Below are 17,874 nucleotides of genomic sequence, written 5' to 3' on the forward strand. Positions count from 1 at the left end.
GCCACCGGGGGGCGCCGTCTCACCTGTGAAATGCTCGGTGAACTCCTGCTCCAGCTTGGACGCTCGGTCGAAGGTTTTGCGTCCCTGCTCCTCCGTCAGGCGCTTGTTCATCTCCCTGCAGGAAGAGAACAAGAGCGTCAGCGAGAGAATCAAACGTGAGAACCGGACAGGAAGTGGAACCGCGGCGGTTTGGACTCACATGATGTTCTCCACTGATTTGGGTTTGATGAAGATGGCGATGGGGTGAAGCTGAGCGAGCTGGAGTCTCTTGATGGCGTTCCCCGACACGTCCAGGATACAGTGTTTACCCTGAAGAGGAAATGTGTTCAACAGGTCTTCATGTGCAGACTCACGTCACCACCACAAGGGGGCAGCGTTCTATTTATTTAGTTATTATCTTTATTTACAGTCTGTTGTTCAAGCCTCAACTTTCTGCTGCAAGAAGAATCCATCTTCATTTTATATAGATTTTAACAGCATTATGTCAAGTTTTACTGTTTTTTTTTAACAATAAATAAATGGATTTCATTCTTATTCTTTATAAACAAACTGCAGACTCACGTCACCACCACAAGGGGGCAGCGTTCGTATTTATTTAGTTATTATTGTCTTTACAGTCTGTTGTTCAAGCCTCGACTTTCTGCTTCATTTCATATAGATATTAACAGCATTATGTGAACCAGCATCTGTTTCCACTTTGTTTTACTTGTTTTAAAACCATAAATAAATGGATTTCATTCTTATTCTTTATAAACAAACTGCAGACACCAGCCCTGCAGTGTTTTCACGTGGTCATGTGACCCGTCTCTCAGGCGCTACCTTCTCCGACACCTCTCGCACCGACTGCACGCTGGTCCCGTACAGGTGGCTGTTGTACTGCCCGGCCTCGATGAACTTGTGGTCCTGGATGTCTTTCTCCATCTGCTCCCTGGACACCACGAAGTGATAATCTCTGCCGTCCACCTCGTAGTCGCGCTTCGGCCGGGTCGTATCTGAGGAGGAGGAAGAGGTTCAGGCTCAGAGGAGGTCACATGGTCTCCAGACCGGGGGGGGGGGGGCGACGTCACTTACGCGGGACGCAGGATCCAAATTTGTCTGGGAACTCGGAGATGAGGTCGTCGTTGATGCGATCCTTCATGGGTCCGAGGATGATGACGGGTCGGGTGTAGCTCACTGACGGAGACAAAGGCTCAAGCTGAGAAACGCTTTATTTTGAAATCACAGTAACAAGCTGCTTTACAGGAGAGTTCATTATTATGTGAATATTATCTCACAGTTAAACGTCTTAACACCAAATAATAATAATAATAAATCCATCCAGGGTTTGAATCGACAGCGCCCCCTGTTGCTTCATAAAACAAATACATTTTATTCATGTCTGACAGTTTTTATGTTCTAATACATATTTATTTGAATTTATTTACAAAGAAATATGTATTTAAATGTAAGAGTGGGTCTTTAAATCAAATATCTGAATCTTTCTTGAATTGATAGATTAATTGATTTTATTTGAAAATGACAAAGTTTCTTCAGTCAGAGAGTTTCGTGTTTTTTTACCTTCCTGTTGAACGACGGGTTCGTACGACAACACGTACTCCTCCTGTCCACCTGGGGACACAAATCCAGAGTGTCACACACACACACACACACACACACACACACACACACAGGTGATGGGATCAGGACAAACGAGTCATCTGAGATTTAACAGGAATCACTGAGTCATAAAGAAATAAACTAAAAATTTTACTCATTTTATAAAACGTCTAAAAAATGAAATAAACTGAAACAACATTTCATCCAAACATGCAAGTTCCTTTTTAATCCTCGTGCTGAGATCACCTCATTTAACTGAAAGCACACACACACACACACACACACACACACACACACACACACACACACACACACACACACACACACACACACACACACACACACACACACACACTGTCAGGAGTGTTAGCGAGCAGGTAAACTGTGTGTGTGTGATGTCATGCTGCTATCGGCCAATCAGCAGCTTGTGCTCAGGGAAGGGGGGGGTGAGCAGGTTGGGTCGGAGGTCACGTGAATCATTATTGTTTCCTGTGAATCATGGAGTGAGTCAGACTTACGGTAGCTGCTCTCACTGTCGCTGGCGTTAGACGTCACATGTTCTGAAAATAAAACACAGGAGAGGTCATCCGGGCGCCGCCCTCTCCCACAATGCATTGCTCAGATCCACGACAGCAACACAAACATTTTCAATCCACCACAAACAGGACCTGGAACATAAACTTTCAAAAAACTTCCCACAAATGTTCCATGACTTCAAACCACAACTTAGAGACGCCATCTGTACGTGGTCATGGAGCGGCGGCGCCCACAGCGCCTCCTGCTGGAGAACAAGGCTGAGTGACCCCATGACCCCTCATCCCTCAGAATTATTAGAAATATGTTTACGATTCATGATCTGTCGCTCATCACAAAGGAATCTGAGCTGCGGGAAATCTCAGATGTTTTCTGGTTGTGAACCGATTTTGTGTAAAATGTTTGAAAATCTGTGAAAAAAAAAATTCAATAAAATCACCGGATTCGTTATGATTAATGTAAACACAAAGATGAGATGATTCCACTAAAAATCTATAATCATCGATTCACCACCAAAAACTAAATAACTGTAAACTTCCTCTTGTTCCTGGTTCGAGATGAAGAGGAGAAGAGAAGAGGTGAAGAGATGAAGTGATGAAGAAGAGAAGAGGTGAAGAGGTGAAGAGGAGAAGAGAAGAGGTGAAGAGGTGAAGAAGAGGAGAGGTAAAGAGGTGAAGAGATGAAGAGGAGAAGAGGAGGAGAGATGAAGAGGAGAAGAGATGAAGAGGAGAAGAGATGAAGTGATGAAGAGATAAAGAGATGAAGAGGAGAAGAGATGAAGAGATGAAGAGAAGAGATGAAGAGGTGAAGAGGAGAAGAGATGAAGAGAAGAGGTGAAGAGGTGAAGAGATGAAAAGGAGAAGAGATGAAGAGGAGAAGAGATGAAGAGATGAAGAGGTGAAGAGATGAAGTGATGAAGAGATAAAGAGATGAAGAGGAGAAGAGATGAAGAGGTGAAGAGGAGAAGAGATGAAGAGATGAAGAGATGAAGTGTTGAAGTGATGAAGAGATGAAGAGGAGAAGAGGTGAAGAGGAGAAGAGGTGAAGAGATGAAGAGATGAAGTGTTGAAGTGATGAAGAGATGAAGAGGTGAAGAGGTGAAGAGGAGAAGAGATGAAGAGATGAACTGATGAAGAAGAGAAGAGGAGAAGAGATGAAGTGATGAAGAGATAAAGAGATGAAGAGGAGAAGAGATGAAGAGGTGAAGAGGAGAAGAGATGAAGAGATGAAGAGATGAAGAGATGAAGTGTTGAAGTGATGAAGAGATGAAGAGGAGAAGAGGTGAAGAGGAGAAGAGGTGAAGAGATGAAGAGATGAAGTGTTGAAGTGATGAAGAGATGAAGAGGTGAAGAGGTGAAGAGGAGAAGAGATGAAGAGATGAACTGATGAAGAAGAGAAGAGGAGAAGAGATGAAGTGATGAAGATATGAAGTGATGAAGAAGAGAAGAGATGAAGAAGAGAAGAGGAGGAGGTTTACTTGTCCTCCAGGAACCAACATGTATAAAATAAGACGGTGAAAAACAAGTTAAATTAATATAGAATAAATCATTCAGTTGATTTAAAAATGATAAAATTTGGAAATATTAAAGCAAATAAAAGAAAAATGTAGTTTCATTTATTTTCACATTGATGGATTTCTGAATAAATATATTTACATTAAACAGCCTCATTTAATTCTACTTTATTTCAGAGAAGATGATTCTTATCTTTCTCCTGTTTATTTATTTTGTGTCTGCTTCATTATTATTAATATTATTATTATTATATTGTGATTTGAATCTGGACTTAATGAAGCTGATTCTTCTGATTCTGAGTCGATATTTAGTCATATTTAATATATTCATATCAATAATAACTAAATGTTGAATCTTTTTATCCCACTAATGCCTGATGGTGCAAATACTACACAAACCATGAAGGTATTGGAAGCACTCTGCCGCCATCTAGTGGTCGGAGTGGAGAATACACACAAGCCCCTTGGTACTGTGCAGCAAAGTTATTTTGAGGTATTAAGCTGTATTTGAAATACTGTGATGATGGAACAGCAATGATTTTACAGAAACATATATTGTTATTCAATTTCAAGCAAAAGCAGGAACAATAATAATAATAATAATAATAATCTACATACGAGAGACTGGAAAATGTGTTAAATTAAATTTGTGCCCCATTACGCCTAATGTCGCTAATGTACCTCATACCTAAATTTTATATCTATTGTATTTGCTATATTGAAATTAACAATCTCCACTTCATTTAGAATCTGTATGACGGCCAAAAACACAAATAATATAGTTTTTATATTATTGTAAATTAATTCAGGCAATAAGGGATTAATGTAAAAGCTTCTGATCCTGTAACGGCCCGGGGGGGGCGGGTCCTGGTCATGTGTCTGCAGGACCCCGTGTGGGGGGGGGTGGACTTACTGTGGCCTTTGGAAAGCGTGTCGTCGCTGGAGTCCTGAGGTCAGCGGGGGGGCGGGGGGGGGGGGACAACCACAAGAACATCAAGTTACTGATTGACAGCGACAGACAGAGAGAGCAGGGGGGGGGGGGCAGCCGCTCGCCAGGGCAGCAGGGCGGCGCCTCCGGGGGGGGGAGGGACGTGGCCGGCCCTCAGGTGGTTCCACTGACACCACCAGGGGGCGCTCTGGGTCCTGATCGGTGTCATCGCTCTGGTTGTGATGTGACATTGACGTTTTAGCCTGGCCCTGTTGCCGTGACAACCGGCGCGTTTGCAGCACGCCGCCACCAGCTGACCTCTCTTCCTGTCGCCGACCAGTCGCCTCTCAGACAAACCGCTAAGCTCCTCCCCTTCCCCCCGCCGCGCTGGTACTTACGGTCGACATCGCTGGTCTCCTGCTCACTCGCCTCTTTGCTCTTGTAGAACGGAAACTTTCGGGAAAAGAGGTTCTTTCTACGCTTGTCATTGAGAGACTGCTGAGGAGGAAGAGGAGGAGGAGGAGGAGGAGGAGGAGGAGGAGGAGGAGGAGGAGGAGGAGGAGGAGGAGGAGGAGGAGGAGGAGGAGGAGGAGGAGGAGGAGGAGGAGGAGGGTGATGGAGTAAAAAAAAGAGGGGGAGATGAGGGAGTGTGATGTGGGTTCGGACAGAATGAGAAGCTTCTGTCTGAGTCTGTGGTCGACGACACCGAGACACAGCTGCACCGAATCTGAATTATTAATCTTTAATATATTTACTAACCAGACATCAGACACAAACTTCTTACAGGCAATTCAAACACATTCTAAACTCTCTAAAGGTTCAGTGTGTCGACTGTAGTGACATCTAGTGGCGAAGTGTCGTGTTGCAGCTGAAGTATGTAAATATAAAGTATTTTAATATAAAGTATTATAATATAAAGTATGTAAATATAAAGTATTTAAATATAAAGTATGTAAATATAAAGTATGTAAACATAAAGTATTTAAATATAAAGTATTTTAAATATAAAGTAGTTTAAATATAAAGTATTTTAAATATAAAGTATTTAAATATAAAGTATTTTAAATATAAAGTATTTAAATATAAAGTATGTAAATATAAAGTATGTAAATATAAAGTATGTAAATATAAAGTATTTAAATATAAAGTATTTTAAATATAAAGTATTTTAAATATAAAGTATTTAAATATAAAGTAGTTTAAATATAAAGTATTTTAAATATAAAGTATTTAAATATAAAGTATTTTAAATATAAAGTATTTAAATATAAAGTATGTAAATATAAAGTATGTAAATATAAAGTATGTAAATATAAAGTATTTAAATATAAAGTATTTTAAATATAAAGTATTTAAATATAAAGTAGTTTAAATATAAAGTATTTTAAATATAAAGTATTTAAATATAAAGTATTTTAAATATAAAGTATTTAAATATAAAGTATGTAAATATAAAGTATGTAAATATAAAGTATTTAAATATAAAGTATTTTAAATATAAAGTATTTTGAATATAAAGTATTTAAATATAAAGTAGTTTAAATATAAAGTATTTTAAATATAAAGTATTTAAATATAAAGTATTTTAAATATAAAGTATTTAAATATAAAGTATGTAAATATAAAGTATGTAAATATAAAGTATTTTAAATATAAAGTATTTTAAATATAAAGTATTTAAATATAAAGTATTATAATATAAAGTATGTAAATATAAAGTATATAAATATAAAGTATGTAAATATAAAGTATGTAAATATAAAGTATGTAAATATAAAGTATGTAAATATAAAGTATTTAAATATAAAGTATTATAATATAAAGTATGTAAATATAAAGTATGTAAATATAAAGTATTATAATATAAAGTATGTAAATATAAAGTATTATAATATAAAGTATTATAATATGAAGTATTTAAATATAAAATATGTTAAATATAAAATATGTTAAATATAAAGTATTTAAATATAAAGTATTTTAAATATAAAGTATTTAAATATAAAGTATTATAATATAAAGTATGTAAATATAAAGTATTTAAATAGAAAGTATGTAAATATAAAGTATGTAAATATAAAGTATGTAAATATAAAGTATGTAAATATAAAGTATGTAAATATAAAGTATTATAATATAAAGTATTTAAATATAAAGGTGCGTTCTAGGGTAAAGAAAACAAAGTTTTGTACAATTTAGATGAAACACACAAGTGGAAACATCACTAGGATTATTTTATATTTACTTTCTGAAAATAGATCTTTTCACCTGAATCTTACACTGAACCAAAATCATGAACTCGGCGACAGGAGATTTGGGATTTATTTTTAACGAGATGTGAATCTGGACGCCAGCGAAATTACAGACAACAAAGCCTCCAGGACAAAACTGATTTCAAATGTTTTTAACTCTGCAGGTTATTTGTTTAAAGATCAAATCAAATTTCTTTCAACGAATCTCAATATCTTTTAGTTTACTAACTAACTAACATTTAGGCCACATTTCTGATTCCTTTGTTAAACTCTTGATTCATTACAATATAAAACGAAACCTGCGGTTCCTCAGATGAACCTTGTTCCTCTGAAGTCGACTGAAGCCACAGAATCAGACGGAGCAGCTGACACAGAGCGAGCTGAGAGTCCCTGTCGCCGCTGATTGAGAGTGTGAATGTTACGCAGTGTCAGTGAAGGCAGCACTCGTTAACCAGGAAGCAGGAGGACAGAAGGAGGACATGCAGGAGGACATGCAGGAGGACATGCAGGAGAACAAGCAGGAGACAAGAGAAGCTTCAGATCAGCTGCTTCGGAATCGAACCCCCGACCCTGACCGAGCGGAGGATGGTCACATGATCACTGCTCATCACAAGCTCCAGGAAGTAAACCTGTGAACATCTGGATTCATTCACCTCAGGCTGATGTTTCACTGAGCAGTCGAGTCAATTATTAAATATTAACCAACTCAGTCGGAAATTTAATTGTTATAATTATTATAATATTAAGGAGTCGTGTTAATGTCCAAGTCGCTCGGCTGGAGAACCTGAGTTCCTCCTCCTGCTCCTCCTGCTCCTCCACAGACAAACACCACCTTCACCCCCGTGCACGTGGTCATGTGACACAGCGTGCACGTGGTCATGTGACACGGCGTTCTGATTCTAAGACCAGTTCTGCTTTAGGTCATTTCTCTGAATTCCTCAGGGATCTAAACATGCTTCACTCGGCCGTTAACCAGCAGGAGAGAGAGAGAGAGAGGGGGGGGGGGGGGGGGGATGAGAGGGGTGAGTGGTGGGGGGGGGAGGAGGAGAGGGAGGATCTCTGAACAGCCACTAGGGGGCAGCAGACAGTCAAACATCAATGTCAAGCGTTCCTCTCTGTATAGGGGGGGGGGCGGGGGGAGTCGTCATGCATGTCCCCCCCCCCCCCCCCACGCCCCCTGGGGTCAGACTGATGTTAGACGGCAGGTTTGGCGGCGCCCGGCGAGGCGTTCAGGCGACGCCTGTTAAAGTGGCACGCGGTTTGAAGGTGCGGGGGGGGGGGGGAGAAGGGGGGGTGCGCTGCTGCGGTTTGCTGGGACGCCGGCGTGATGGCGAGGTCACGCCTCAGAGGTCGACGCCCACATGCTGTTAACTGCTCAGCTGCTTCTGAACATTAGTCAAACACGCTGATTAGTAGGTGGAGGTCAGGTGGCAGCGGCTCGCACACGGGGCGCCGGCACGCGAGGGAGTTCAACACAGGAAGTTCAAAACAGGAAGTTCAAAACAGGAAGTTCAACACAGGAAGTTCAACACAGGAAGTTCAAAACAGGAAGTTCAAATACTAAGACATCATGTGAGGGACAGTGAGCGTCCGGCGCCGGCCTCACACTCACCCCTCGCTCTCGGGACTTGGCGTTGAACTTCACCGTCTTTAGTCTCGCTCGCTCCTTCTTCTCAACGCTGTGGGAGAGACAGGAGAGAAGGTCAAAGGTCAGCAGAGGTCAGCAGGGTGGTTCCATCACAGAACTCCGCTGCAGCTCATCATTCTCTTCCTGAACCTCAGAGAGAAGTTCTGGACTCGTTCACACCTCGTTGGGTTTATACAATATATAATAATTAGTGCTGGGGAAAAAATCGATTCTGTTCAGTATCGCGATATTTTGTGCCCGCGATATTATCGATACTGTAAAACAAGTATTGCAATATTTACAATTATATATGTAACAGCCCCTGGCTGGCAAAGCATGACGAGGAGAGTTTCAGAGTTTAACAGATACCTCGTGTGTCTGAGGAAAGGATGTTCTCCACTGCAGGAGAGATAGTAACGTTCCAGAGGAACTTTAACATCTGAGCATGTTGACCAACTCCTTTCTCTGAACAAAAATGCCAATATTCCCAAATGAATTTAACATTTTGGGTCATGACCTTGCAGGTCTCAATTTGATTGAAGCTCTAGGTTCCTCTTATTTATATGATTATTCTCAGGTTTATGTTACTCTATTATGTCTGCTTTATGTTACTGTATTTAAATAATTGTAAGTTATGTGCTGGGAGCTCAGCGTTCATGTGAGAGGTCTCCTATTCAGAAGAGAATTACAAAGGTCCTGTGTCCTGAATGTTCAAGGACAAAGTTTTTGCACTTCAGTTAATGTGTAGAAGACAATGTTGTTCACAGAATTAAATGTGACATTTGAAGTGAGGTGAACAGTCTTATGTTCCTCATTTTTTGTAATGCCTTTGAATAATATGGGGGACATGAATCGCAATATATCGCAGAATCGAATCGCAGTACTTGCAGTATCGCAACATGTTACGATTCGCAATACTATTGAATCCTCACATTTTGGCCAATTCCCACCCCTAATAATAATACAACATATACCACTAATAACACTAATGATGTGCGCTGACCGTCTCTTGCTGGGGATGACCCCCACCTCCTCCACCTCCCCCTGGGCCGTCAGCTGCCGGGCCTGCCACCACTCGTCGTCCGAGGCGTTGACCACGTGCAGGATGTCTCCGAACTTGAAGTTCAGTCCCTGACTCGGCAGGCCGGAGTCCCGGGTCTTATCGTAGTCAAACAGAGCTCTGCAACACAAACACACTTCAGTCAACAAGCAACACAAACACACTTCAGTCAACGAGCAACACAAACTACACAACAAACCACGGCTCAGAGGATCACACGCGTCAGAACCTCAGGTAACAAACACTTTGGATTATTCATTAACATCTTGAGAGCAAACTTAAAAAAAAAATCGAATGAATTACAATAGAACGTAGTAAGTTTAGTATCTTGTTGACATATGCAGCTCAGTGGAAACTCTTAAATAACTTTAAATGAATTTTCATTCAGAATATTTGATATAATTCAATCAAAGTTTTTTATCAATATATTCGTTGATTTGTCAGCAAACATCTTCCCACGACGCTGACGGTCAAATCAACCAGGAACCATCAACCTGTCGCATTTTAATTGTTCTGTCATGTAAAACAATAATAATAAGAAAAATTTTGATTATAATGATGTTGAATATGTGTAATATTTACTATTCTTGCCTCAGCATAAGTTTTTTTTAATAATAAATTCAATTGAAGATTTTCTCTATAACTGACAACAGAAGCACAAACTTTCTGATTCGTTTTTCAGAATAAAAGTCAGATATTTTAGCTTGTAAATATAGAATAGAGTCAGTTCCACACAGTGATGTGAGCGATGGGATCAGTCAGTCTCAGTTACAGTAGATCTCTCCTGTAGTTAAGGCCAATTTATGCTTGAGCGTATTTTGTAAAACGGACAGATAGGACCGCCCTATCCGTCGTGAAACGCCCTCTCCGAGCGCTTCGTACAGCTTTTCGTACACGTCTGATTTTTCTAACTTCTCCGTGTTGTGTCGGAGACCCGACGGACAGCTCTTGGCTGTGATTGGTCCGCGAACGACATCATTTCCGTATGTCGTCATTTCCGTACGACGTAATTTCCGGACCTGTAACACAATAAACACAACTACGATTCTACGATTAATGTGACGTGTGTTAAGCCAGCGGAGTTGTCCGGCTGACGGTGGCTCGTTAGAGCACTGAGGGCATGTGTGCACGGTCACATACGGTTAGAACGAGCTTTCAAAACGGCGCTAGCAGGCTATGCTAGCGGGCTAGCCACCATGCTAACTGCGGTGGTAACAGTGCATAACCCCGCCGTCACGACTTTAATTCCACTTCTATCATGACACTGTTTCTATAATACCGTCAGGTTAGAAGCAAACACTGGATAGTAGTAGTTAGTGTCGGGAGTCCTGCGGACTGTGTGTGGAAGCTGGGGGGAGCTAGCTCCGTGTAGCTTCTAGCTACATGTAGCCTCAAGCAGATTCAAGCTGTGGAATCAGCAACACAGTTCGGAAACAAGACCGGGGAACCGCTGCGCTAAGAAACGATCACATCAGCATCTTGACCCGCTGGGTGTCACTTTATTTAGTTCTGTTAGTTGCCATGGTTCAGTGTGTGGGAGGAGCTAACATGTCAACAGAGGCACGTGGACTTCTTCTTCCCAAATGGGGTAGGCTTCTCTGAGCTCGTCTTCCGTTGCGCCACCTATGGGTTTGGCGGTGAATTTTATTCGACGTACAGTCGTCGGAGAAGTAAAAATCAAAAAGACTCTTTGTCTCCCGCTGAGACCTCTCCGAGAAACGGACACGTAGAAGTATATAAGAGCCTTGAGAATCAGTTACAGTAGATCTCACCTGTAGTTAGTCTCAGTTACAGTAGATCTCACCTGTAGTTAGTCTCAGTTACAGTAGATCTCTCCTGTAGTTAGTCTCAGTTACAGTAGATCTCTCCTGTAGTTAGTCTCAGTTACAGTAGATCTCACCTGTAGTTAGTCTCAGTTACAGTAGATCTCACCTGTAGTTAGTCTCAGTTACAGTAGATCTCTCCTGTAGTTAGTCTCAGTTACAGTAGATCTCTCCTGTAGTTAGTCTCAGTTACAGTAGATCTCTCCTGTAGTTAGTCTCAGTTACAGTAGATCTCAGTTACAGTAGATCTCACCTGTAGTTAGTCTCAGTTACAGTAGATCTCTCCTGTAGTTAGTCTCAGTTACAGTAGATCTCTCCTGTAGTTAGTCTCAGTTACAGTAGATCTCTCCTGTAGTTAGTCTCAGTTACAGTAGATCTCAGTTACAGTAGATCTCACCTGTAGTTAGTCTCAGTTACAGTAGATCTCTCCTGTAGTTAGTCTCAGTTACAGTAGATCTCAGTTACAGTAGATATCTCCTGTAGTTAGTCTCAGTTACAGTAGATCTCACCTGTAGTTAGTCTCAGTTACAGTAGATCTCTCCTGTAGTTAGTCTCAGTTACAGTAGATCTCTCCTGTAGTTAGTCTCAGTTACAGTAGATCTCTCCTGTAGTTAGTCTCAGTTACAGTAGATCTCAGTTACAGTAGATCTCACCTGTAGTTAGTCTCAGTTACAGTAGATCTCACCTGTAGTTAGTCTCAGTTACAGTAGATTTCAGCTGTAGTTAGTCTCAGTTACAGTAGATCTCAGCTGTAGTTAGTCTCAGTTACAGTAGATCTCACCTGTAGTTAGTCTCAGTTACAGTAGATCTCACCTGTAGTTAGTCTCAGTTACAGTAGATCTCACCTGTAGTTAGTCTCAGTTACAGTAGATCTCTCCTGTAGTTAGTCTCAGTTACAGTAGATCTCTCCTGTAGTTAGTCTCAGTTACAGTAGATCTCTCCTGTAGTTAGTCTCAGTTACAGTAGATCTCACCTGTAGTTAGTCTCAGTTACAGTAGATCTCTCCTGTAGTTAGTCTCAGTTACAGTAGATCTCTCCTGTAGTTAGTCTCAGTTACAGTAGATCTCACCTGTAGTTAGTCTCAGTTACAGTAGATCTCAGTTACAGTAGATCTCAGTTACAGTAGATCTCAGTTACAGTAGATCTCACCTGACGTACAGCGACCTCTTCTGACTCGTCCGCAGAGATCCGGATCCAGAACTGATGCTGCTGTTCATCATCTGCTCCCTCAGGTCGTGGATCTTGGCCTCGAAGCGACTGTACTCTGAACAAGGAGGAAACTTTCTGCTCATCCACCAAACTTCAACATTTAGCTGAATAATTACTCATTAATCATCTTCATATCGTTTTATAACCAGATAGATTCCAGTGGAAGACATCAGAAGCTTTCAGGACGTTTGGTGTTTGTGTTTTTAACGATCAGTGAATCATTAATGAAAGATTTGAATGAAACATTTATAACTTGAAACTTGATCCTCATTGACTCTTCTCTACTTGTTGTACACGTGTAGTTAGTGTACAACGTGTGTTTGTACTGCGAGTGGGTCTCACCCTCCGGTCTGTAGTGGGCGATGATGGTCACCGTCTGTCCGGCGTTCTTCAGGGCGGCGGCGGCCTGCTCGTGGGTGGCGTTACGGAGATCCACTCCGTTCACCTGCAAGCAGCAGGAATACCATGTAACAGATATATATACATAAACATATATATATATACACGTGTGTGTGTGAGTGAGTGGACGTACTGAGACAAGTCGGTCTCCCTTCCTCAGCTCTCCACAGAGGTCGGCCGGTCCTCCTGCCAGGATGAAGGAGATGAAGATCCCCTCTCCATCCTCCCCCCCCACGATGTTGAAGCCCAGGCCCGTGGCTCCGCGGTGCAGCACCACCTTCCTCGGCTCCCTGTTGGACCAGAGCAGCTGTCAATCATCTGAGCGCCGGGACTCAACACTGTTCACAGGTTCTACAGGGGGGGGGGGGGGTGAGTGTGTGTGTGTGTGTGTGTGTGTGTGTGTGTGTGTGTGTGTGTGTGTGCAGGGGGGGGGTGCAGTTTAAAGATTCATTTGAAAGTTTCTATACCTTTCCTCCTCTCTTTTATTTGAGTTTATGGTTAACCTGTAAAAATCAAACCTCAGTTACTTGGTTTTTCAGGACGTACAAACAACAACATGCGTGTTTGATGATATATAAATATATAAATAAATAAGTCAGGAATAAACTCGTTCTCTAGTTCAGACACATGCACTGTGTGCAGCTGCAGGTTTGAACCAGCAGAGGGCAGAGCAGCGGTGTCCCTACATACAGCTTCTGTAGATTTGAATATTTCAGATTCTCTTCACAGTAAATTAACCAAACACATTATTTATGCAACAAAATAACAAACCTGGACCAATAATCGTATAGTATCCTTTATTGCAGTATTATAAATATTATTTAATACTGTTTAATTTAATACACAGCGTGGTGAGTTCAGTTGTTGCTTTTGTCTGGTTCAATTAACATGAAATAATTTGTGTGATTTTAGGGATTTATTTAAATCAATCTTTAAATGATTGAGTGATCGTCCAGAGGCTCAACAGCTATAAACAATTCAATTTAAGAGATTTTAATTCCACTTAAAATTCATTTTAAGAGAAAACACTTGATGAAATGAATTAAATATTACATGTCAGTTTATTTATTTTATGTGTTCATGTAAATGATGATTGTAAAAACATCCTTGAAGCAGTAAACAAAGTGAAAAACTTCTTATTAATGAAAGATGAATTAATTAATAAATAAATACAAAATTAATAAATAAAGATGAATAAAAAATGTCAGGTTCGATCACACACCAGCTGTTTATTTCATTGGTTGTGTCCTATTCAAATGAGCTAAGACTTATTTTTCATATTTAAACTTTTACTTGGTGATTTAATTTACAGTTATTACAGTTTTACTGTTGAAATATCTCTGGTTATTAAAGTAAATTTAAACATAACCTTTACTTTTCTAATCTACATGAAAGAAAGCAGGAGGTATTTCTTTACAGGCGGAGCAGAGATCTCACCGTGTGACATCATCGTCTCCCAGCATGCTCTTGGGGGTCGGGGAGTAGCGTCCAGACGACGCCGGGGGGGGCAGCGTCTGGCCCAGGAAGGCGGGGGGGCTGATATGATTGTCCACGTGCTGCGAGTACGCTGAAACACACACACACACACGACCAGTAGGGTCAGAGCTTCAGGAACCAAACACACACACATCAGACGCCAGCTCCTGATTGGCCGAGGCGGAGGAGGTCGTTAACAAACCTCCGAGCGACAACTCGTCTGAGAACTGATTATCAAACATTAATGTTACTGTTACTGTTTATGTTTGTTTATATCAGACTTGGGCTGATGAGGTCGAATATGATGCAGATGCAAAATAACACACATGTTCCTGTTGTTGTGAACGAGTCGGACACGACAACCTGCTGCTGCTACACAAACACCAACTACACAACATGTACACACACTGTGTTACAGACTCATGTGAGAGTTTCTCTGATTCATGAAATCAATCACAGTGTATTTAACTTGTATTTAACGTTGTACTGGTTTTCACTGATCTGTATAATCTGAGGTGGTTGATGTGAACTGTCTCCGTTCAATAAACTAACGAATAAACAGAAAATATTAATGTTATAATATCACAAACCACAGTAAAGAATCTGTTGAAGCTCATTTTATCATCGGCCTAATGTTCGCTCCTGATCAGAAGAAGAAAGAAAAACACTGAACAGTCCTTGAGATGAAATGTATATCATGATTTTTACGCTACACAACTTGACGCCGGTCAGCAGTCGTGTTTCCAGACGTTCGTGAACGCAGCTCGACGACCGGAAGAAAACAGGAAACTTCACCGTGACAATAATCTGATCTCATCTCTCGGGATCGGATCTGTGGAGCTGGTGGAAGTGTGTGTGTGTGTGTGTGTGTGTGTGTGTGTGTGTGTCTGTGTCCCTGCTGCTGCTGAGCTGGAGTCAGAGTGAACTCAACAGAATCATTTCTCTTTCGTCAGACCTGGTTCAGATTCCCCCCCCCCCCTCATTAGCTGCAGCTCGTTCTTCACGCGTCTCAACCTCCACACGAGCTTTGGTGGTGGAAGGCTCTGTGACAGCATGGCGTCCGAGGGGAACGATGCCTGACACCTTCGCGGTGGCGTGGTTAAGACTAAATCGTCAATCCAACATGGCGGCCACAGGACGTCTACACTGTACATATCAATTTAAATTGAAAATTGTTTCCGATCAGTTTGCTCTACGAGGAACATCGAGGGTCAATGTGACGTCAGATGTCTCTGATCGTTTCCTGGACGAAGCTCCTCCTCATTGGTCCAGGTTGTCCGATAGCAGCTTCCTCATATATATATATACATATATAAATATATATATAAACCTTTAAGACTGAGTCTGGTATAAGTGCTTCTCCCTTAAGAGCCAGATGAAACGTATGATATGATGTTTGATATGATGTTTGATATAATGTTTGATATGTTTGATATGATGTCAGACGATCTTAGCAACAGCAGCGATATCAGAGCAGATTACAGAACAGATGAACACAAGAAACTAGAATGAAGAGACGTCTGTGAGGAGCAGGAAGAAGAGCAGAGGAGAAGGATCTCTGCCAGTTTGCTAGATGTGTGTTTTGTTTTTTAAAATGTCAAAATGAAATATTTTAATTTCACGTCTGTATCTGCTTCAGAAGCTGAGAAAAGGAAGTTTCTGTAAACATTGTTTTGTTCAGCAGCTGAGATCTGAAAGAGTTTAGCTAATCTACAGTTCATCTGGTGACTGTAGAGACAAAAGACTTCACTTCATTTCACAGTTCTGTTTCAAATCCGCTGAACGCTTCCTGTAAAGAATCATGTTGTTTGATTCTAATTATAAGAAAAATAGAGTCAAAATTGGGAGACAGTTATTTTGACTGAATCCAGGTGGTGACTTACAGTTGGTGAGGTCGGGGGGGGCGAAGCTGTCGTTCATGAAGACACTGTTGGGTTTCGCCACTTTCAAGTAGACCACGTCAGGAGTGTTTTTCAAGGCAGTGACGGCGTGTTCGTGGCTCACCTCCTCCAGGCAGGCGCTGTTCACCTGAGAGAAGACCACATAAACAAAATATCATATAACACAAATCTCACAGTGAAGGAAACAGCTTCACTGTGATGAACATATCATCCATTCGGAAATAAATGAAAATACCTTTCTCACATTAAATGAATCACTAATGAAATTTAGTTTTTTTTATTAAACAATCTTAAGCTGCTGAATTTTAATGAACGACTATTTGTTAAATGTTTTTATCCATATTTTACTAGAATCTCCGTCCTATGGTAGTTTGTCTTCATCAGCCAGTTAATTTACAGGCTCATATGATGTCACTGTGACCTTTGACCTCTAATCAGTTCATCTGTGAGTTTAAATAAACATTTGAAACTCATTTGAAGAAATCCCCTCTGGATGTTCTTGAGATAAGACGGATGGACAACCTGAGGAAGTGACGCCTCCTGCCACTAGGTGTCACTGGTGTGGAGATGAACTCTGCTCATAAACAAACATTTAAAAGTCATGTGACTGGATCCTGAATGATCCGAGGTTCTCTCTGTCGCTGGTTGAACATCGTGGATGAATCCTGTGAGGATGTGAGAGTTCTTACCGCCAGAAGCTTGTCTCCGATCTGCAGCCGCCCGTCTTTGTGTGCGGCTCCGCCTTCGATGACCTTGGTGACGTAGATGCTGTTGTCGCCCGGGATGTGCTGGTTCCCCACGCCGCCTGCTATGCTGAAGCCGAGTCCTGCAACACGCCAGGTGGACAGGAAGTGAGGGGGGGGGGACTCGTGTGACTGACAGTTCAGAGTGATGCTCTCGCTGCAGCGTCTGTTACCTTTAGGTCCTTTCACCAGTTTGAGCTCCATCACCTTCTCAGAGACCGGCTTCCTCCGGCGGACGTAGAGTCGGACCAGAGAACCAGCTTCCTTCAGGGCCTCCACCGCCCGGCTGTGGGTCACATCCCGAACATCTGCCTCGTTCACCCTCAGGATGACGTCATTCACCCTGAAACACACACACACACACACAGACACACACACACACACACAGACACACACACACACACACACACACAGACACACAGTCCAGTTTCATTCTGTGTTTCTGCAGGTTTAAAGTTGAGCTAATGTTAAAAACATGGCTGCCTCCGTAGAGAGGACCTGCTCCTGGTGTATATATAAAATAATTAAAATATAAACGATGTAAATATAAAGGATTTAAATATAAAGAATTTAAATATAAAGGATTTAAATATAAAGAATTTAAATATAAAGAATTTAAATAGAAAGGATTTAAATATAAAGAATTTAAATATTAAGAATTTAAATATAAAGAATGTAAATATAAAGAATGTAATTATAAAGAATTTAAATATAAAGAATTTAAATATAAAGAATTTAAATATAAAGAATTTAAATATAAAGAATTTAAATATAAAGGATTTAAATATAAAGAATTTAAATATAAAGAATTTA

At 40.8% G+C, this 17,874-nt stretch overlaps 1 protein-coding gene across 7 annotated transcripts in view; it reads right to left on the minus strand.

The window, feature by feature from the left end:
• The window catches only part of dlg1b (discs large MAGUK scaffold protein 1b), a 73,677-nt gene that overhangs the window by 2,024 nt on the left and 53,779 nt on the right, over positions 1-17,874 (minus strand). For 3 of the 7 annotated variants that reach the window (XM_061083943.1, XM_061083941.1, XM_061083939.1), the window contains 16 exons: positions 17,235-17,404; positions 17,008-17,144; positions 16,301-16,445; positions 14,379-14,508; positions 13,075-13,231; positions 12,885-12,987; positions 12,483-12,597; positions 9,454-9,630; positions 8,436-8,502; positions 4,970-5,069; positions 2,115-2,156; positions 1,558-1,608; positions 1,072-1,173; positions 820-992; positions 200-309; positions 24-115 (listed from right to left, as the gene is read on the minus strand). In XM_061083943.1, the coding sequence (XP_060939926.1) occupies positions 24-115; positions 200-309; positions 820-992; positions 1,072-1,173; positions 1,558-1,608; positions 2,115-2,156; positions 4,970-5,069; positions 8,436-8,502; positions 9,454-9,630; positions 12,483-12,597; positions 12,885-12,987; positions 13,075-13,231; positions 14,379-14,508; positions 16,301-16,445; positions 17,008-17,144; positions 17,235-17,404 (1,871 nt within the window). Of the gene's footprint in view, positions 1-23; positions 116-199; positions 310-819; positions 993-1,071; positions 1,174-1,557; positions 1,609-2,114; positions 2,157-4,556; positions 4,591-4,969; positions 5,070-8,435; positions 8,503-9,453; positions 9,631-12,482; positions 12,598-12,884; positions 12,988-13,074; positions 13,232-14,378; positions 14,509-16,300; positions 16,446-17,007; positions 17,145-17,234; positions 17,405-17,874 lie in introns of all 7 variants that reach the window. The other 4 variants (XM_061083945.1, XM_061083942.1, XM_061083944.1 and 1 more) reach the window with 2 other exon arrangements.

This window comes from Limanda limanda, chromosome 13, assembly GCF_963576545.1.
Source record: "Limanda limanda chromosome 13, fLimLim1.1, whole genome shotgun sequence".
Taxonomy (NCBI): Eukaryota; Metazoa; Chordata; class Actinopteri; order Pleuronectiformes; family Pleuronectidae; genus Limanda; species Limanda limanda.